Here is a 21,947-nt window from a genome sequence, read left to right as displayed (position 1 = left end):
ACTGAGTGGGACCGAGAGAAAACTGCCAAACTTGGCTAGGTTGTAACATTTGACACACCATCCATATTAAAGCCACAACTGATTCACCAGTGTGAGGAGCTGCATTCAAACTCCTCACACTTTAAGCTTTTATACACCTAGTTCAAAATAAGCCAATCCATGGATTTGGATTAGCACAAAAAATGATTGACCAGGAATATAGCACATATGATTTTTTTTTTTTTTTTTTTTTTTTTTGATTGGTGTTACTCAAGAATATTTCACTTATACGACGGCGGCCAGCATTATGGTGGGCGGAAACCGGGCAGAGCCCGGGGGAAACCCACGACCATCTGCAGGTTGCTGACAGGCCTTCTCACATACGGCCGGAGAGGAAGCCAGCATGAGCTGGACTTGAACTCACGGCGACGGCATTGGTGAGAGACTCCTGGGTCATTACGCTGCGCTAGCGCGCTAACCGACTGAGCCACGGAGGCCCCTAGCACATATGAATGAATTGTACATGTTAACCAAAGTCATGTTTTAATGGTATTCTTGGATAGCTACATAATGTAGATTAATAGGGGAAAATCGAACTGTTTTGGTTGCTAAAGGTAAGAAAAGTCCTACTGTATTATGTGACTTGTCAAACATGTTCAGAAAGTTTTGTTGATGATAATACTGATCACATGTTATAAAGGTACGAATGACACCTCTTTTCTTTACGAACTTCATGAATGCTCTGCTCCTCAATGTCCTCCAACGAATGTGTACACTATGGATAACTTTTTACATATTTTATCATTAATGTAATCATAGATAGTTGCCTAACATTTCTCACAGGTCACATGATACAGTAGGGCTTTTTTTATCTTCACTGATAAAAGAGTATAAAATCAAAACTCCTCTACTGAATTCTGGAAAAGGTATGGTATATCAAAGCCAGTCTTAGTGAATTTTGTACAATCAAATTAGAACCGTTATAATACTTCCGAATTGACGAATGTCTCAGGAAATGCATCTTTCATTTGCAGTCTGACGTACAAGGAAGAGCGAGCTTTTAGCCTTCACGAACGCCACAAAGATTTCTGTGATATTTTCTCTAATCTAGTCAAACAACGGCTGTGCTGCTTGTAAGTATATTAAATTTTGCTACTGATGAAGAAAACGGCCCTGATTTCTGTGTTTCCCATGAATGTTCTGTAAGTTGCATCAAAAAATATAAGCGGCTGGAAGTCCAAAATCAAATACAGGATGCAGTGAAGGCTATTGTGGGTTGCTAAACATGTTGCATTTGTTGTACTGTTTAGAATGGAAGGTATGTGATGAGAGTGTAAATTTAGGTCATTTCGTAACAAAAACTCTCAAACTTGTACATGTCGTGAATTTTCTGTCAACTGAAGAATTATGTCCTTTTTGGATAACTGATAATGTGTCTTTGAAATGTGGAAATTTATCCTGTCAACTTCTCATGCAGAGAATGGATAAGTCATGCCCTGCCAGAAAACATCCTCCGAGTGTTGGTTTGTCTGCGAATCATGATGAGAGATCCGTCCTACCAAAAAGAGTTCTTCAATCTTGGAGGTGTGAAGACCCTTTCTGAGGTGAGATCTCTACAGATATTGTTGTTAATTACAGAGAAAGATTATCCCATTGGTCAGCTGAGAGAGACAGAGATAGGGGATGAAATGATGGATGAATAAGCCTGAGATCATTTGTACATTCTTCAAGGATAGCTGTTGTAAACGTGTCCTGCCTACCTTGTAAATAAAATTTACCTTGATCAATTTTCACTTGATTGTGACAAGTGTCTGCACAATCAAGCTGCTGCAGAAAGAATATATCGACTATAGACCCCGAAACTCTTTATAGTCAAAGAAAACACTAAAATAAAGTATATATTAGATGAGACACCATTAAATAATGTCCAGATATATGGTCAAGACTTTTTGCCAACTGAGTTGAATGGCTTTAAAACATCAGATTCTATGGTGGTCTGTTAGGACACTATCAGTGATGTCATATCCGTATTTTTTGCCCGAAATCGTTCGTTTCATGATCTATTTATAGATATATATGTATGTATTTTGAATAATGAAATCTAGCAATGTGTGTAATGACAAAAACCTGATCGGCTGTCCTAGTATGTTTAGGTAGGCCACCATAGAATTCAGTGTTTCAAAAACATTTTAATTGGCTGGAAAAATTCTTCAATTTTAATCAAACTATTAAACTGGACAGTGTTTAATGGTCTTTCACCTGACATATATAGGTAATTCACATTAGTATTTAACTTTACAACTGTGTATGCCTGGTTAATAGAATATAACTGACGTCACAAGGACTGCATAGGTCTAAAATATAATAAGAAACATCCCACAAACTTGCTATGCCAGCCTAGTACTTGTTCCATCTATGAGAGGAGCACTTCATTATCATCAGGAAAAACTTAAATGTATGTGGAATTTCCAACTTTGCAACAACTATTTAGGGACAGTGAAAAATTCTGGCTTCCATCAAACTGTCTAGCCCATCAGAACAACTGAGCCAACCAGGCCAGATGGGAACAGCCCTTAAGGCAGTGTTTATGTTCAAAGTGTGATCAGCAGTCTCAAAACGGGTGGACAGTACCTTTATGTACTGTAAACCTTCAATAAGTATGATGATTTGGAAATATATGGTATCAGCTGTCATTTTTAGCTTGCTTGTACAAAGTACAGGTGTAGCCCATGTCGTACCCTGAACATCAGTGTCGGCGTACAATATTTATTTCTTTATTTGATTGATGTTTTACGCCGTACTCAAGAATATTTCACTTATATGATGGCAGCCAGCATTATAGTGGGAAGAAACCAGGCACAGCCCGGGGGAAACCTACGACCATCTGCAGGTTGCTGGCAGACCTTCCCACTTACAGCCAGAGAGGAAGCCAGCATGAGCTGGACAATGTTGAACAAAATGTTGGGGTTGGTATCTCAAAAAGCACTGCATTTATCGAGCTTAGGGTTTGCACGCTTGTAGAGCAGAATTACAGGAGGGGTATATTCCATCATTGATTTGATGTGTTCATATAATTAAATGCCGTAAATTACATGATTTGGTGTATAAGGTATAAGTATCAATGTTGAACAGAATTTTAGGGGTAGTATCTCAAAAAGTACAGCATGTATTCACCTGAAGTTATGCATGCATTTAAGTACACTGATGCAAGGGGGATGTTCCATCACTGGTGCTCTGTGTGCACAATAATTGTCATAAATTTCCAAATTCATGACATCGAGACTTCAACTGAAGGTTGCATTTATGTGTCTCTACTGGCAAGCTCTTTCATAGCCTTGCTACAAATTATATGTTACAGCTATTCCACTTTCTTTACCCGCAGAGTTTCATGTTGTTGAAGAGAACTTAGCTATTTTTCATGTCTCTTTTTAAGCATTTGAAGAAAGCTACAGACAGTTATCTTACCTACGGAGATGGGCCTTATGTTGTTGATATACTGAAGGAAATAACAAGTAAGACAAAAATGAGTTGTTTGTTGCAGTTCTGAAATGCGTGTTCATAATCCAAGGGAGATAAGTCATGATAATGCTGTATGTATTCTGCATATGGAATATATCTCTTCAACCAGCAGCTCTTGTGGTGACAATATTTTCCGTTGTTAATGATTAATTTTTTTTCTTTACAAAGTTACATGTACGCACTTAGTTTCCATATAGAGTTTATTTATAATAGAATATATACATGTACTTGTAGTCTGCAACTGAAATTGGTTTTGTGGAAAGAATCTGTTTTAATGTTATTTAGTGTATGTTTTTCATTGTATTTGTCCTAAGCGAATTTTAATTTGTGTTTTACAGGTAAACTGGAAAAAAAAATAATCGAAATGTGGATTAAAATTTAAATTGAAAATCTGCTATTTTATTTTGACAGTTTTTAATGTGTTATATGATTTTACTGTTTTTCAAGGCTTGCTGATCATATAAATATGTGAACAATTCCTGGAATATCTACATTTCCAACAAATAGATGATTTTTCATTGCTGGTATTCATGGTATTTATATTGTCCGATGATATTGAAAAATATTTATTTCCCTCTACGTTTGTTTGTAGATATTTATCAGAAGCTGTCTGCATTGGTGGAGCAGAGAGAATGGCTAGTGGCATGTGGAGCTCATCAGGTTTGTGTCCTCAGTTGACATGACAAGTTAGTACGTCCAGGCTATCATTACATACGGGGCCTTAGTGAAAAGTCAGCATGTCCACGCTTTCACTACATATGGGGCCTTAGTGACAAGTCAGCCGTCCACTCTATCACTACATATGGGGCCTTAGTGACAAGTCCGCATGTCCACTCTATCACTACATATGGGGCCTTCATAACAACTCGACGGGCCCACACTTTTCACTACCTATGAGGCCTTAGTGACAAGTCAGCCGTCCGCTCTATGACTACTTGATGGGGCCTTAGTGAGAAGTCAGCCGACCACTCTTATCACTACATGATGGGACCTTAGTGACAAGTCAGCACGTCCACTCTATCACTATATATGAGGCCTTGGTAACAAGTCAATACGCCCACACTTTTCACTACATATTCGTGTTTGATGTTCTGCATACGGTTCTAAAAATAGGATGTCGAAGAACCCTGGTTTTTTTTCAAGCTGTCCAGGCGAATTTGGCCCTCGGGAAGGAGTGGATTTACAGCGTAAGACGATTTTGTACTCACCAAGAACAGCCATATGTGCTCTTGCCATTTTACAGCTGAGAGCTACGAGAGGAATAAAGTGGAATTTCCACAGTAGCACCTGCACACAGAAGTTACAAAATACTATTAACTGAACTGAAAACTAACCCCTGAACACGAACACGGACATTCACATCATACATGTATTTGTATGGTACACATCTGTATGCATGTCCTTGTAGGCATAAGCTATTCGGTATGCCGAAAATAACATCTACCATTGATTAGAGCATCCGTCTCAAATCGGGAGGCCTCAGGATCAAACTGGGGTGGAGTCGTACCAAAGATTTTAAAATGGTACTTGCTGCTGCCTCGCTTGGTGCTCATCCAAGGTTAGAGCAAGGAAACATGACTTTTTGGCCCAGTGTCAGTATACTGTGACTGAGTGGGGTGTCATGTCCAGTGTCTTCAGCATGATGGTTCAGTGGTGGCAGCACTTTGGCGACATGGACTCGCCCTGCCACAAGAAGACACAATATATGTACACATACACTTAGTGAGTCCTCGTCATCATACGACTGAAAAAATTGTTAAGTACGGCATGAAACCCCAAGCATACATGTATACATACATATATATATATATATATATATATATATATATATATATATATATATAGGATTAAACCCTGACTGGGGTATTTTGACAAGAGCCCATATTTCACAGGCTAGTAACATGACAATTTCCCCACTGTCACAAAGTCATCGCTGCTCTGTCATGTCTTATATTCTATATGGCCTTCTCTTTGTTTGCAGTGGCTGGTGTTGTTGTTGACAGCAAGAGACCCTGTAGTGTTACACTGCTCACTCTATGCACTCATCAGTCTGGCTCAGAGGTAATTATAACCATCTTCCGAGGTTACTTAGTTGTTTGGGTTTAACGTTGCTTCAAGATACAAATACACGTATGCGAGTTTATTGGCTAGACTGGTCAGGAATGCTACGTCAAACACACTGGGATCTCTGCGACTTACTTATTCAGGCCCTTGCCCAACATGTTGGGTAACTACATTCAGTTCAAGATCAGCTGTTGCAGTTTCCAAGATTAAAGAATTAGTTGTCAAGCATTTATTGACTATACCTTGTTATGTAAGAAATAACATTTTTAAAATCATTTGAAACTTAAGTCTAAGATTGCCTCCTGATCGCAGGGCTTGGCACTTTGGTTTGCTCCACCAGTGAATCTGACTGTTGTCATGGAAATGAAAATTTTCACCGTTAATTGAAAGACCAGTCAAATAAATAACTGTGTGACTGCCCTTAGCCAGTCACGGCGTAAAGTATTGGTCAGTTAACATTTGAACTGTTTTCATACTGTTTTCATGTATTGTATTAATAAACCATTGTATAATGACTGCACTGTTTGTCCTGCAGTGGACAGCCCAGGAAGCTGATAGGGGAATTAAACTCTATAGAAGTTCTGCTGACAATAATACAGGAATATGATACGCTGACAAAAAAGTAAGTATGATTTATGTTAATACCAATACGTGGAGGTGTGGGATTAAGGCACTTACTGGGTGTATAAGCATGTATGATTGTGAATCCTACACACTAAGTTAAATATGCGCACAGCACATGCACAATTAGGGACTGACCCCATAAAATATTTTCATTCGTCTGTGCTGACTATACACTATATTGTGTAGTGGGTGTTTTTTCAGATCTCAAGTCTTGGCTTGTGATCTAATAAAAAAAAACTTCATTGTCATTTAATGTGAATGGTTAAATCTAGCCTTGTGACCGTGGATGTTGAGGTCTCTGCTGATCAGGCACTGTTTGTCGTTGATTAAAAGTTTTTATTGTCGTGTTAAAAATATATCCGGGTGTCTGAATTTACTCACACCGAGCCTTCGTGATCGAAACGAAATGTGCAGGGTTATTTCATAGTATTCATGCAACAGTCGAATCACTGGATATACTTTTTGTAGAAGGAAGTAAATAAAAGGTGAGAAGGCGAAGAAAAGTGAAAACTGATTCTTATCTTAATTTGGTATTTGTTTTACTGTCAGCAAGTCGAGCGGAAAAAGTAAAGATGAGCAGTATCCTGTGAGTTGTGATCGGTGAAGCATGTCATTGTAGCCGACACATTCTGCTGTGCAAATGGACTAATTTTGCCAGACCTGCTCTCTCTGTGGCTTTTTCCAATAATCGATGGCAAGGAAAAGAACAGACTTGACACCCTTCGTTTGAGTGTATCTTTCCTGCGGTTAAATATGACCCAGAGCAAACAATTTATGAGGACAGTCCCTAAATAAACATATAATTATACAGTAGCTAGTACTTATAGATGTAGAAATATTTCGGATCATGACCAGGAGTCCAGAAATAGAATTTCTTTGTATTTTTCTATGAAACTGTATATAGCATTCTGTTTGTCATTTCATCTGTATTTCTTTATAATGTCTTCAAAATCAAAGGATATATATGAATATATATCTGGCTGTTCAGTATATTAACAAGCTATGTGACCATGTATTGTACCACTGGCTATAATAACAGTTATCATATACCTCTCTGTATGGGCAGCTGGTATTCACCACATGATACAAAGATTTGTATCAGAGTCAGCACTCATTCTAGGACCACTTTCAACTCCCTGACCTTGCTTGCGCCTCCTACTGGGGAAATTATGTAAATATATTTGGGATGCGCAACGTTGACAAAACACTGAGCAGTAAAATGTCCCCGGCGATCCTGCCAATTCTTTCCAAGATGAAATTTCAGCGTTATTGAGAACCGCAGTAGTCATATTTTTTTATTCAAGATAGTTCAGTCAAGTTGCAGTTTGGCATTTGATTTGTTTTTGTTGTTGATAATGAATGAAAACCATTTAAAACTATGGTTATTCATCAGGCATCATGGAGTAGAAAATTTATGATTATTTTCAAATTAATTTCAATAATCAGTTTTAATATCTGCACTCACTTTCCGTTGAGTAATTTAATAACTATTTTGAACTATGTTAATTGTGGGTTTATGAATGACATGATCAGACACTTCGGTGCTATAGTTGAACTTGTATGCTTGTGATTTCGTTCTTGTTGATTTCACTGAATAAGAGGTATATGATAAATAGATCATCCAGATGTATGAACATCTGGTTGTCTGAGGTTGGGCTGTGGCCTCAGACAGCTCGATGTTAATACATGATCACAGATCAAGCACTATCATGACAATCTCTATATACTAGACATCAGTGCATAAAAGATCATGGGTTTCCCCCTAGGCTTTTACAGGTTTCCTCCAAGTATAATGCTGGCCACCATCATATAGGTGAAGTACTCACAAGTTCAGCATAAAACACCAGTGAAATAAACGAATAAATCAATGCATAAATACTTGTTCATGTTCAGTGACATGTAATATGGTTTCCTCAGATTGGCTGCCAATCTGCTGCGGTTGTTGTGTGCGGACCCTCAGAGTAAGGAGATGGTCAAGGTCTATGATGGAGTTCCAATCCTGTTAAGGTGAGTCTTTACCTTCAGATAGCTCGCCATTGAATTGAGCCTTTACCTTCAGATAACTCACCATTGAAGTGAGCCTTTACCTTCAGGTAGCTCACCATTGCAGTGAGTCTTTACCTTCAGATAGCTCACCATTGAAGTGAGCCTTTACCCTCAGGTAGCTCACCATTGAAGTGAGTCTTTACCTTCAGATAGCTCACCATTGAAGTAAGTCTTTACCTTCAGATAGATCACCATTGAAGTGAGCCTTTACCTTCAGATAACTCACCATTGAAGTGAGTCTTTACCTTCAGATAGCTCACCATTGAAGTGAGTCTTTACCTTCAGATAGCTCACCATTGAAGTGAGTCTTTACCTTCAGATAAATCACCATTGAAGTGAGTCTTTACCCCCAGATAGCTCACCATTGAAGCGAGTCTTTACCTTCAGATAGCTCACCATTGAAGTGATCAAGTCTTTAGCATCAGTCAACTCACCATTGAGGTGACTCACCATTCACCATTATGACTTACATTTTATTTGTGATCTTAGCTTGTGATATTTAAACATATTTCCAGTCTGTTGCTTAGTAACACTGCCATTTGGGTGTATATTTCCAGGCAGTTGCACACTTACAATGCCATGCTTCTGTATATTTTCAGTCAATTGCACAGTGATAACGCTGTGGTCCTGTATATTTTCAGGGAGTTGCACACTGATAATGCTGTGGTGCTGTATATTTTCAGTCCAGTTGCATACTTACAATGCCATGCTTCTGTATATTTTCAGTCAATTGCACAGTGGTAATGCTGTTTCAGGGAGTTGCACACTGATAATGCTGTGGTGCTGTATATTTTCAGTCCAGTTGCACACTTACAATGCCATGCTTCTGTATATTTTCAGTCAGTTACACAGTGACAATGCCATGCTGCTGTGGCATGTTGTGTGGTGCCTGGTATTGCTGGCAGAAGACCCTGACTTCAGCAATGACATCAGACTAATGGGGGGAATTCCCCTACTCCTGTCACTATTACAGTAAGTATTTGGTTCATGCCATAACATTGAATAATGTTAAAAATTTGGTCCAAAATTGAAGCTGCAGATCCATAGTCGTGAGTTTCACTCGGGATCTGTCTCCGTTTCCTCCCACTGTAATGATGGCTCCCATTGTATAAGTAAAATATCGAATACGACATAAAACATCAATCAAATAAATAAATAAATAAATAAATAAATACACTGCAGATCATTTGATGGCTGTAGAAGCGCATCACTTGTACACATAAGTGTAATGCCATGCTGTGTCTTCAATTACTCCATCAGGAGGCAGACGTGTTGTAAAACGGGCTTACATGGTATTATTGAATGATGATCTGTCACGAAGCAGACTAACTGGGTATCAAAGTTACATGATTTGTTACATTCCCTTGGGCTTAGTCACGCATGGTACACAACTATGGGTAGAGGAAACTTCTATATTGATTTATGTATTGGGATAAAGAAGATTAGGGTGGAAATAACCAGGTTAACAGCTTCTTCCCATGGATTATCAGTCGAAACTGGGAGGCGTCTCACAAGGCGTCTAACAAACTTTCTTTTGATGAAAGAAATTGTGGTGCTTGTAATGTTGTTGAAAATGAATATCATTTTGTATTTGCTTGTTCATTGTATAAAACTTATACTGTCAATCCAGATAAAGGTATATTTTTCCATCTGCTGACTACAACTACTGTACAGCAGTGACGAATTGGCACTGTTTCTTGAAAAATCTTTTAGGTTATTGGAATCTTAAAGTTGTGTGTTAACTTGCACACTGCATCGCATGTGTATTGACAGGAAAATTCTGCTTTACCAGGGTAAGCACAGCAGAGTACTGGATTTCCAGTGTTCTGATTTCCTTGTGTAAGCCCAGCAGAGTACTGGATTTCCAGTGTTCTGATTTCCTTGTGTAAGCCCAGCAGAGTACTGGATTTCCAGATTTCTGATTTCCTCGTGTAAGCGCAGCAGAGTACTGGATTTCCAGTTTTCTGATTTCCTCGTGTAAGCGCAGCAGAGTACTGGATTTCCAGTTTTCTGATTTCTGCGTGTAAGCGCAGCAGAGTACTGGATTTCCAGTATTCTGATTTCCTCGTGTAAGCGCAGCAGAGTACTGGATTTCCAGTTTTCTGATTTCCTGGTGTAAGCGCAGCAGAGTACTGGATTTCCAGTTTTCTGATTTCCTCGTGTAAGCGCAGCAGAGTACTGGATTTCCAGTTTTCTGATTTCTGCGTGTAAGCGCAGCAGAGTACTGGATTTCCAGTATTCTGATTTCCTCGTGTAAGCGCAGCAGAGTACTGGATTTCCAGTTTTCTGATTTCCTTGTGTAAGCCCAGCAGTGTACTGGATTTCCAGTATTCTGATTTCCTCGTGTAAGCGCAGCATAGTACTGGATTTCCAGTATTCTGATTTCCTCGTGTAAGCGCAGCAGAGTACTGGATTTCCAGTGTTCTGATTTCCTCGTGTAAGCGCAGCAGAGTACTGGATTTCCAGTTTTCTGATTTCTGCGTGTAAGCGCAGCAGAGTACTGGATTTCCAGTTTTCTGATTTCCTCGTGTAAGCGCAGCAGAGTACTGGATTTCCAGTTTTCTGATTTCCTGGTGTAAGCGCAGCAGAGTACTGGATTTCCAGTCTTCTGATTTCTGCGTGTAAGCGCAGCAGAGTACTGGATTTCCAGTATTCTGATTTCCTCGTGTAAGCGCAGCAGAGTACTGGATTTCCAGTTTTCTGATTTCCTTGTGTAAGCCCAGCAGTGTACTGGATTTCCAGTATTCTGATTTCCTCGTGTAAGCGCAGCATAGTACTGGATTTCCAGTGTTCTGATTTCCTCGTGTAAGCGCAGCAGAGTACTGGATTTCCAGTTTTCTGATTTCCTCGTGTAAGCGCAGCAGAGTACTGGATTTCCAGTTTTCTGATTTCTGCGTGTAAGCGCAGCAGAGTACTGGATTTCCAGTATTCTGATTTCCTCGTGTAAGCGCAGCAGAGTACTGGATTTCCAGTTTTCTGATTTCCTGGTGTAAGCGCAGCAGAGTACTGGATTTCCAGTTTTCTGATTTCCTCGTGTAAGCGCAGCAGAGTACTGGATTTCCAGTTTTCTGATTTCCTCGTGTAAGCGCAGCAGAGTACTGGATTTCCAGTATTCTGATTTCCTCGTGTAAGCGCAGCAGAGGACTGGATTTCCAGTGTTTTGATTTCCTTGTGTAAGCCCAGCAGTGTTCTGGATTTCCAGTTTTCTGATTTCTGCGTGTAAGCACAGCAGAGTACTGGATTTCCAGTGTTGTGATTTCCTCGTGTAAGCGCAGCAGTGTATTGGATTTCCAGTGTTTTGATTTCCTTGTGTAAGCGCAGCAGAGCACTGGATTTCCAGTATTCTGATTTCCTCGTGTAAGCGCAGCAGTGTACTGGATTTCCAGTATTCTGATTTCTGCGTGTAAACGCAGCAGTGTACTGGATTTCCAGTATTCTGATTTCCTCATGTAAGCCCAGCAGAGTACTGGATTTTCAGTGCTTTGATTTCCTTGTGTAAGTGCAGCAATGTACTGGATTTCCAGTGTTTTGATTTCCTTGTGTAAGCCCAGCAGTGTTCTGGATTTCCAGTATTCTGATTTCCTCGTGTAAGCCCAACAGTGTTCTGGATTTCCAGTATTCTGATTTCCTCGTGTAAGCGCAGCAGTGTACTGGATTTCCAGTATTCTGATTTCTGCGTGTAAACGCAGCAGTGTACTGGATTTCCAGTATTCTGATTTCCTCATGTAAGCCCAGCAGAGTACTGGATTTCCAGTGCTTTGATTTCCTTGTGTAAGTGCAGCAGTGTACTGGATTTCCAGTGTTTTGATTTCCTTGTGTAAGCCCAGCAGTGTTCTGGATTTCCAGTATTCTGATTTCCTCGTGTAAACGCAGCAGTGTACTGGATTTCCAGTATTCTGATTTCCTCATGTAAGCCCAGCAGAGTACTGGATTTCCAGTGCTTTGATTTCCTTGTGTAAGTGCAGCAGTGTACTGGATTTCCAGTGTTTTGATTTCCTTGTGTAAGCCCAGCAGTGTTCTGGATTTCCAGTATTCTGATTTACTTGTGTAAGTGCAGCAGTGTTCTGGATTTCCAGAATTCTGATTTTCCCGTGTAAGCGCAGCAGTGTATTGGATTTCCAGTATTCTTATTTCCTGGTGTAAGCGCAGCAGAGTACTGGATTTCCAGTATTCTGATTTCTTTGTTAAAGTGCAACAGTGTACTGGATTTCCAGCAGTCTGATTTCCTCGTGTAAGTGGAGCAGAATATAGTGGATTTCCAGTATTCTGAAGTGCCACAAATTTCCCAAATTTTCGATCACCTCACCACATTGTGTTATACATGTACGTAGACCATACCAAGGAATTAGAAATACTGAACGTGGTAAACATGGCACAAAAGAGAATGTGCCAGATTAGAGCAGACCCTGTTAGTTGTGTGTACATGTTAAAAATGTTGAGGGGGCCTCCGTGGCTCAGTTGGTTGGCGCGCTAGCACAGGATGTCTCCTGTCCGTCATAACGAAGTGAAAATGTTACTTGTTTGTATGTTTGTGAGCCGTAGTCTCAATACAGTAATAAACTACATATGTATTTATACCATAATACTTGATGTAGTACTATACACCTGTACAGTGGTGTGGTTAGAATGGAGATTGGTAGCAGCTTTGTTACAGTATTGTAGTGTGTTACCAGTTCAAGTACAAGTGGTAATCAGTATGTATGTCACATTCACAACTGCAGAATTTCCACCGTAGCACACCAAAACTTGAAAACACCAATGCGGTCGCTGTGAGTTCAAGTCCAGCTCATGCTGGCTTCCTCTCCGGCCATATGTAGGAAGGTCTACCAGCAACCTGCGGATGGTCGTGGGTTTCCCCCGGGTTCTGCCTGGTTTCCTCTAACCATTATGCTGGCCGCTGTCGTATAAGTGAAATATTCTTGAGTATGGCATAAAACACCCATCAAATAAATAAATAAATAAATAAAACTTGAACACTGCAACATATTTATTTATGTATTGATAAACTGTCTTGCCCAAAGATTGAAAAAGTGTACTTTTTATAATTGTAATTTTGTATGACTTAGATATCTTAAATCATGAAGTACACGAAAAAAATTGAATGGTCATGTTATTAATTTTGAACCAGTCGGGTGCAAGCTTCTGCTGTAGCCTGAAAAGTGTATTGTGTCTTCTCGTAATCTGCATACCCCATTGTTTGTTTCTTTCTTTGCCAGTGAGAGGAAGTTTGTGTCAGAGAGGAATGATGTCAGTGGGGGTCCAGCCAGTGCTGGGTTGCAACGCCAAACTGCTGCAGGGGTGGATGAGGTAAGGGAGATAACTCTGACACAAAAGAAGGCATTCTGGAACTGTGTGACAGTTTTGGTAACATAGAGAATTTGGTTGTTAATAAATATCAGATGATCTTGTAATGTGACGGCCATAAATTTTAAAAATGTACAACGGTTTTTGTGTTAATTTGCTTTTCCTTCCTTTTGGCTAAAACTATGTTGCAATTTATGCATTGCATTTTGCTTATGATAAAGACTTTTTTGTGTTTGTATCTAATACACCTAGGGGTATTTATTGGAGTTTTATTACCGCAATGGAACCAAATCAAAGGTAAAAATCTTCAAATTCTCAAAGACATTTGTTCACCAACTGCCGTGTGGTTTAGTGATTCATTTACCGATTGCTTTGGCTAAACATCAACTATTTGTTGTCGTTCTCTTTGGAAATCACAAACATTAACGGCTCATGTCTTTTAAAGCAGAAACTCTAACACTTCTGGGAAATAGCATTTTGCCAGTGGAACACATGTACACATATTTGCTGTTTTGCACATCTGTTCATGGGTTTGAAGTTGTCCAACACCACTTGTCGCACTGCTATTAAAGGATACAGGAAAAGGAACTAAAATAAAGAATAGAATAAAGATTATGTTTCTATTTTTGTTTAGGAAAAATTTTGGGGGAATTTAAGTAAATGTTAATTATCCCTCTATATTATGCATATTTTTGCATATTTTCCGTCAACAGTCAGATTTTTTCAGAAATTATGTCATTTTTGATCTTGCTCGGAACTTGGTAAACACCCCCAAAGTGCCCCAAGCTCGTTGAACCATGCGCTACTGTGTGGCCAAGGTGATACTGCATGGCTTCTTTGGGCCAGCTCAGCGCCTCATCCACGTCCCTACATCCGCCCCCATTCAGTCTGTTCCCCACACCCCCGCCACCATTCACCCAGACCCATCTGGTCCATCCCCAACAGAGTTCTTTTTACACAGGTATCATCATTGACATCACCGCTTCAAGCTAGTTAATTTCTGGACGGACTGCCTTAAGAAAACTGTGCTTTGAAACCATTTATAACCCCCCAAGTTGAAAGTTGCAAAAATTTGTTATGTTATTACAAATGATAATCTGCACATTAAGAAATAAAACCAAAGCGTTTGATGTATCCTTTAAGTGCATATGTTAATTTTACCTACGTGTAAAGTGTTATTAATCCATTAATTTTTTTTTTTTTTTTTTTGGCCAAATATTTCACCGTCTACACATGTAGACAATAAATAATATACAAACAGGATTTTTAAGAGGTGGTTAACTTCATATTGTGAGAGTATTAGCTTTTCTTTCACCATAATATCCCTACACGGATAACATCAAAGTATTTATAAGGTGGACGATTAACATCAATTATGTTCAGATTTGAAATGGTTCATGCACATAGAGGCCTTCCCAGGCTGTATGTTGGACTAGTCTGCATTGTCATTAGACTTTACAGTTCATACATCCTTAGAAGGATCTCATACTGTTGAGTACAAAAAAGGGGAGAAAAATCAAATGTCAAAAAAATCAACACCACAGTGTGGTGTAGGAAAGTCGAAAATTGCCGTCACTGAAACGTGCATGCACTTGGAGGAGTATGGAAGTGTGGGTGAAAATTGCAATTTATTTATTTATTTGATTGGTGTTTTACGCCGTACTCAAGAATATTTCACTTATACGACGACGGCCAGCATTATGGTGGGTAGAAACTGGGCACAGCCCGGGGGAAACCCACGACCATCCGCAGGTTGCTGCCAGACCTTCCTACGTACAGCCAGAGAGGAAGCCAGCATGAGCTGGACTTGAACTCACAGCGACCGCATTGGTGAGAGGCTCCTGGGTCATTACGCTGCGCTAGCGCGCTAACCGACTGAGCCACGGAGGCCCCGAAAATTGCAATTGTATGAAACTTTGGGCTAGTTCAAACCTGCAGTGTGAGGAGTATGGAAGTGTGGGTGAAAATTGCAATTGTATGAAACTTTGGACTAGTTCAAACCTGCAGTGGGAGGAGTATGGAAGTGTGGGTGAAAATTGCAATTGTTGAAACCTTGGACAGAAATTAAAGGGAAGACAACCACATTGACATAAAGTGATTGGCTAATAACCTACATCAGCTGTGGTTAATTATTGTGTTATGTTTTGTTTGCAGAGTGCAGAGCTTACACAGCAGCAGTATTCACTCAAGTCCGGTCAGTTTTATATGTACATCTAGGAAATGATCAATCCATTTTAGTGATTCGTTTAGTCCAAATTGTGTGGAATTATTAGGCAAGTCATAAGCTGTCGTACTTAAACAATGTTATTTCAGTTTGAACAGGTGTGTTAAATTCTGAGTGGGATAAAATATGAAATACTGTCTTAATTCAGAAATTGTTTGTTTTGTTTTTCTCTGTCAGCACTTTTGTTTTTGTCACCTTGAAACACTTCCCATCTTTTAACCTTGATCTTGGTATTTTTCTACCATGACCTAATTTATTTTTCTGGTTTTTGTTCATGTCGACCTTCAGCTTGCTGTGCCTGCCTGACGGAACTAGTCCTGAATGACACCAATGCACAACAGATTGCTCAAGCTAATGGTGTGTACTGCCTGGGCCTGCTGGTTTTACCCCAGCGTTGCTGTGAGAAGGACAGGAAATATGTGGACAAACTCCAGGTATCTGACACATAGGATAACACCAGATTTCAGCTGACATTGTCTCATGGAAGAAACTATTCTTAGTGATACAAAAACAAAATTTCCAAGTGACCCATATACCATATGTTTACTGGTAGGGTTGGGTTAGCCCTAAAAAAAGAATTTTTTTCGGAAGATGGATGAAAATGATTTCAGCCAGCCTTCATAAGGATGGTGGGATTATTAGGTATGCTTTTGAGTAACTACACATTTTCCTGTTCATTGGCGCTTCATGAAAAGCGCATTTATCTTCAACTCTAATTATGTTACAATGTCAGGATGTTACAGTAAAGCAGAGGTCATGGAATTCCCCTCTGATTTATTGTCTGTACTATAGTTTCTCACGGCATTACACCTTACCAGTTTTGTTATGTATATAGATTCACCTGCATGTCCATATGTTAAACATTTCAGTTTTGCCTGATTCTGAGAGTTTGACTTGGAAAGAGCGTTGGATCCAATGCTCTTCCCAGGTTTGACCTTACAGAACATTTGAGGTTTGCTTGCTAGGTAAGATGATACCCAATTGAAGAAAAAAGTTTCACCACCAAAAATAATATCTTATGATATTAATTTTCCTCTTATAGAGGAAATTTTTGTTGTGCAGCACATTTTCAGGTCACATAACATACGTGGATTTGTATAGCTCATGTCAACTCTAGATGAGATATGTGTTCTCAATTGTTTGCGAAGCTGAATATAATTATGTAAAATCATTTTGTTCCTGGCAGAGAAATGCATTCCGAGCCCTTCGGTTCCTGTTCAGCATGGAGCGAAATCGACGACTCTTCAAGCGCCTGTTTCCTCCAGATCTGTTCGCAGTATTCATAGATATTGGTCATTACAACAAAGATCTGAGTGCTTACAAACCGCTGGTGGAGAAAATCAACTCCTTAAGTGTGAGTATATAGAATAGGTTTATTATCTTTTAGGCACTGGGTTTTGGCACATCTGCCCTTTTGTTCTACATGTGCAGAGTCCAGTGATGTAATCTTCTACAGCGATTATAGCGATTATTTATGGTCAGTGTCCTACATCTGAGACCAGTTACGTATTCAGTAACCTTGACCTTGCCTGTGCGGTCCGCAAGGTGTCAAATCTGTATGCAGTGCAAACTGGTTTTCTGTGATTTTAAAGTAATTATGAATTCATTTCACCCCTCCGGGAATACTAAACACCATCAGGAACACAAATGTATCGGACATATTTAATCGGACATTATATCACATGACTGTTATTAAGACTGGACTCAGCTGCTCTTCTCAGAATTAAGATTATCTTTTTCCACCATAGTTGCTTATTCCTTCTGTTGATTATTAAAAGAAATATTATAGCTAAGACTGCTGAGACAAGTTAAGATATTCCCTTTTAACGGTTCACAAGTACATCTTGTTAGTTTCAATCCGAACTTTCCTTGAGTTTCTCTTTTATCGAACAAATTATTTATTATTTATTTGATTGGTATTTTATGCCGTACTCAAGAATATTTCACTTATACGACGGCGGCCAGCATTATGGTGGGTGGAAACCGGGCACAGCTTAATTATAGTAAAGGGAACATGTTTTTGAAGCACACAACTTAATGAAGGAAACATGTTTTTGAAGGACATAGCTTAGTGAAGGAAACATGTTTTTGAAGGACACAGCTTATTAAAGGAAATATGTTTTTGAAGCACAGAGCTTAGTAAAGGAAACATGTTTTTTGGTGCCCATCTTGTTATGTTGAGAGCAGCACTCTCAAAATGACCAAATGAGTTTTAGATAAGTATCAAAATTGAAGAGTACAGAGGTGTATTGTGAAAGCTAAGCTAAGAAAGCATTCAGACAGATCTCGGGTGTAGGACAGGCCACGCGGAGCCCCAATGGAACAGCTTTGTGTTGTATATATATAATCCTGGGCCCATTTTCACAAATGTTCACATTTCTCATTACCTTTTTTGTAACAGACTTTGTCTAGGTTATAGTGCCAAAAGGCAACATCATTTACAACGGGCAAAGTTTTAAGAAAAACTGATTCATGAAGTTTTGTGTAAGAGGGTCCAGCAATTGGCATCTAATTGTAGTTGGTCAAAAGGCTATATACACAGTCCTGTTTTCGACAAGCAACGTATCCTCAATGCATGGAACTGTCTGACACTGTCTCACATGCAAAACTGCCCCAATCAGTGGTTCACATTGAGTCTGAGAGAGTACATGGACACTGTCCCAATCAGTGGTCCACATTGAGCCTGAGAGAGTACATGGACACTGTCCCACATGCAAAACTGCCTCAATCAGTGGTCCACATTGAGCCTGAGAGAGTACATGGACATTGTCCCACATGCAAAACTGCCCCAATCAGTGGTCCACATTGAGCCTGAGAGAGTACATGGACACTGTCCCACATGCAAAACTGCCCCAATCAGTGGTCCACATTGAGCCTGAGAGAGTACATGGACACTGTCCCACATGCAAAACTGCCCCAATCAGTGGTCCACATTGAGCCTGAGAGAGTACATGGACGCTGTCCCAATCAGTGGTCCACATTGAGCCTGAGAGAGTATATGGACATTGTCCCACATGCAAAACTGCCCCAATCAGTGGTCCACATTGAGCCTGAGAGAGTACATGGACACTGTCCCACATGCAAAACTGCCCCAATCAGTGGCCCACATTGAGCCTGAGAGAGTATATGGACACTGTCCCACATGCAAAACTGCCCCAATCAGTGGCCCACATTGAGCCTGAGATAGTATATGGACATGTTTTTATTAATATGGAACAGATTTCATGGTAAATGTGATTGTCTGCGGGAGGCTTTGAGACAAAATGTATGCTGTTTTATTAGATTGGTAAGAGTCTTCAATTTTTTTTTTCTGGAAAGTAAATAAACTATTCAAGCCTAAGATAAAGCTAGAGTATTATGCCAGCCAGATTGTGTCATGATGTAATGTAGGCCGATTACAGTGCCACAATCCAACCATCATCCGTGCAGGATATGTGGATGATGGCAACTAGATTGCTCAAGGTTGGCCCGCAGTCTGAGTGTTGTCTACATATCCTACATTGACCATTCAGTATTGATGGGTGCAGTAGTTGAGGATTAAAGGATCCGACTGCACAGTACATGTATCCATACACTGGATCATATATCATTTCTTGCAGGTTTGATCTTCCACCCGTACTCATGAATGCTGATAAAGTAACAAGCTGTAATTCCTTGTTCTGTTTTCAGAAAGCCAGCATTGCAGAAATCCGTGAGAATATTCAGGCAACCAATCAGGACAAAGCACCAAGTCATTACATCGGGGAATACGCTGTATTTGAGTTGCTGGGGAGTGGGGCGTTTGGTTCTGTGTACAAAGTGAAGAAGAGAAGTGCTGGACAGTCATTCAGGGCCATGAAAGAGGTATGAGGTTAGGGCATGGTGCATTTGTAGGTTTTAAACATGTATACCAACTGTTTGGTGCTTTTAGCTGAATTACTGTCAAATTTACTGTCATTTTGCAAAAATAGAAGTATAAACTTTTTGGGGGCTAAATATAAAATATCATTAATAAAAATATTTTTTTTCCCCTACTTAATGAGCATATTCGTACATCACGTGAAATTTCTACACACAATAAGTTGATCGTAATTTAAGCATATCTACTAATCAACAGGGGTTGGGAAAAACGGGTGCCAATTCGCCACTTTCGAGTAAAACCACTCTTTGGTGAACAAAAATAAAAGCATAGATCGCCATTGGCGACTATGCAGTAATGTGAGTTACTGTTGTAACTTTGTCGTATTGAGGAGTGTTACAAAGTTACAGGTCACCTGTGGAATTTCCGTGAACTTTGTCAGGTTACAAAGTTACAGGTCGCCTGTGGAATCTCCGTGAACTTTGTTAGGTTACAAAGTTACAGGTCGCCTGTGGAATCTCCGTGAACTTTGTCAGGTTACAAAGTTACAGGTCGCCTATGGAATCTCGGTGGACTTTGTCAGGTTACAAAGTTACAGGTCGCTTGTGGAATCTCCGTGAACTTTGTCAGGTTACAAAGTTACAGGTCGCCTGTGAAATCTCCGTGAACTTAATCAGGACTGTATGTTAGAGGAAATGAGTAGGAACAGTGAGGTCTATAAACGCAATATCCCCAATACAGTAGAGCTCGTACATGTGTCTGTTACCTCAGTAACATCTTGTTCTGGTTAATTGTTCCACGGCTCATGATAGTTGCGACGACCATGCCGCCTGTGAAAGGGGAAGATTTTCGGCTGAAAAAGGCCTTGAATTTTCTCATCTTGGTTTTATTTGTGCTTTCAGTTCCATGGTTTTGTGCAATTGAAATTTCACAAGTGCACATGTAAGCAGTTTCATAAATTGACTCTGTTGAGACATGTCATAGAAGCAAATGATTAAGTAGGCCTGTATTCAAACGTGAAAACGCTCCGATCAAACTGGCTCCCCTAGAATTAATTTGGCCCCTCAAAAAGGTGGTTTTAAGGGTCAGGGGCTCACAGAGGGAAAAAACATTTCAAGCCAACATTTCAAGCCCAGAATTAATTGTGTTGGAAAAAAATTTTAAAATGCTTTGCTGTTTTGCTATAATTTAAGGATAGGATTTTAAATGACCTTTTCCATTTTTTTTCTTTTTTGGTTGCACAATTGCAGTTCTACAGCAATTTTGACTTTATGGTACTTTTGATTGATTCTACATTTATACTTTTTATTAGAAAATACCTCTTCATATATACTGATGTAGAAAATTAATATTGTACTGCTGTATTTATTCAGTAGATACCATTCCATAACAGTTAGATAGTACGCCAGTGTACACTTAATATTTTCTGTGATCCAGATTAATTTACAAAACTCAGCGTTTGGAAAGACCCCAAAAGAGCGAGAGACCAGCGTTGGTGAGGTCATCAGCGAGTTGTCAATCATGAAGGAACAGCTGAAACACCCGAACATTGTCCGTTATTACAGCACCCTGAACTTTGCTGACAGTGAGTATGATGTCTAACACTAGCATGAGAGCTTGACAGTACGCCATTATATGTACCATGCTTGTAAGTTGTACTGGTACATGTGTGTATAATTATTTTCATGAAATAAGATTACCACAATAAGATTTCCTGAAAATTTTTGCATATGAAAGAGTCGTCATCATATGACTGAAAAATTGTTGAGCGCGACTTTAAACCCCAAGCACTCACTCACTCATATGAAAGAGCAACTTTCAGTGCAGTTTATACACATTTGTTAATTTGATTTTGGAGACAAAACTGCATTGGTTGGATTGGCCAGTGTCCTGGCTTCACAAAAAGTATAATTTTATCAGTCTGCACAGAATATGCCTTCAGAATATGCTTAAATAAACACATGGCAAACATGCGATAAGGTTGAAGAATTACAGTAGTACAAAATTTTTTGTACTACTGTAAGGTTAGCCTTTGCAACAGGTATTCATGAGATTTCAATCTCACCAAACAGGAAAGCTTATAGATCAAACGGGATCCAGAATTCTTCGTTTACTGTTTGCCTTTGAGTGGTGAGATTCACAACTGAACTTTATGAGGTATCTTTGTGCACATGATGGAAAGTCATGGAATGTCTTAGTTGCTTTTTCCAGGCCTGGAAAATCATGAAATTTGACAGTCATGGAAAATCCTGGAAAACAACTTCCAAATTTTAATGTTGTTTCTTATGAATCTACTCCGTACGTGTTCTTTGTCGGCCCACCTAGTTTGTGTCAAAATGATTGTGTTGT

The 21,947-nt window shown here is 39.5% G+C and overlaps 1 protein-coding gene across 1 annotated transcript in view; it reads left to right on the top strand.

Annotated features, from left to right (window-relative positions):
• LOC135477560 (serine/threonine-protein kinase Nek10-like) overlaps positions 1-21,947 on the top strand; it is a 54,350-nt gene that overhangs the window by 17,463 nt on the left and 14,940 nt on the right. The window contains exons 5-18 of the mRNA XM_064757704.1: positions 1,014-1,112; positions 1,457-1,583; positions 3,413-3,491; positions 4,091-4,158; positions 5,480-5,559; positions 6,098-6,184; positions 8,104-8,193; positions 9,073-9,204; positions 13,449-13,539; positions 15,691-15,730; positions 16,049-16,194; positions 16,947-17,114; positions 19,430-19,603; positions 21,036-21,183. Coding sequence (XP_064613774.1) covers positions 1,014-1,112; positions 1,457-1,583; positions 3,413-3,491; positions 4,091-4,158; positions 5,480-5,559; positions 6,098-6,184; positions 8,104-8,193; positions 9,073-9,204; positions 13,449-13,539; positions 15,691-15,730; positions 16,049-16,194; positions 16,947-17,114; positions 19,430-19,603; positions 21,036-21,183 — 1,529 coding nt within the window. The remainder of the gene's footprint in view (positions 1-1,013; positions 1,113-1,456; positions 1,584-3,412; positions 3,492-4,090; positions 4,159-5,479; positions 5,560-6,097; positions 6,185-8,103; positions 8,194-9,072; positions 9,205-13,448; positions 13,540-15,690; positions 15,731-16,048; positions 16,195-16,946; positions 17,115-19,429; positions 19,604-21,035; positions 21,184-21,947) is intronic.

The sequence above is a fragment of the Liolophura sinensis genome, chromosome 11 (assembly GCF_032854445.1).
Source record: "Liolophura sinensis isolate JHLJ2023 chromosome 11, CUHK_Ljap_v2, whole genome shotgun sequence".
Taxonomy (NCBI): domain Eukaryota; kingdom Metazoa; phylum Mollusca; class Polyplacophora; order Chitonida; family Chitonidae; genus Liolophura; species Liolophura sinensis.
The sequence above is the reverse complement of the archived record's forward strand: the minus strand, read 5'-3'. Positions and strand labels throughout refer to the sequence as shown.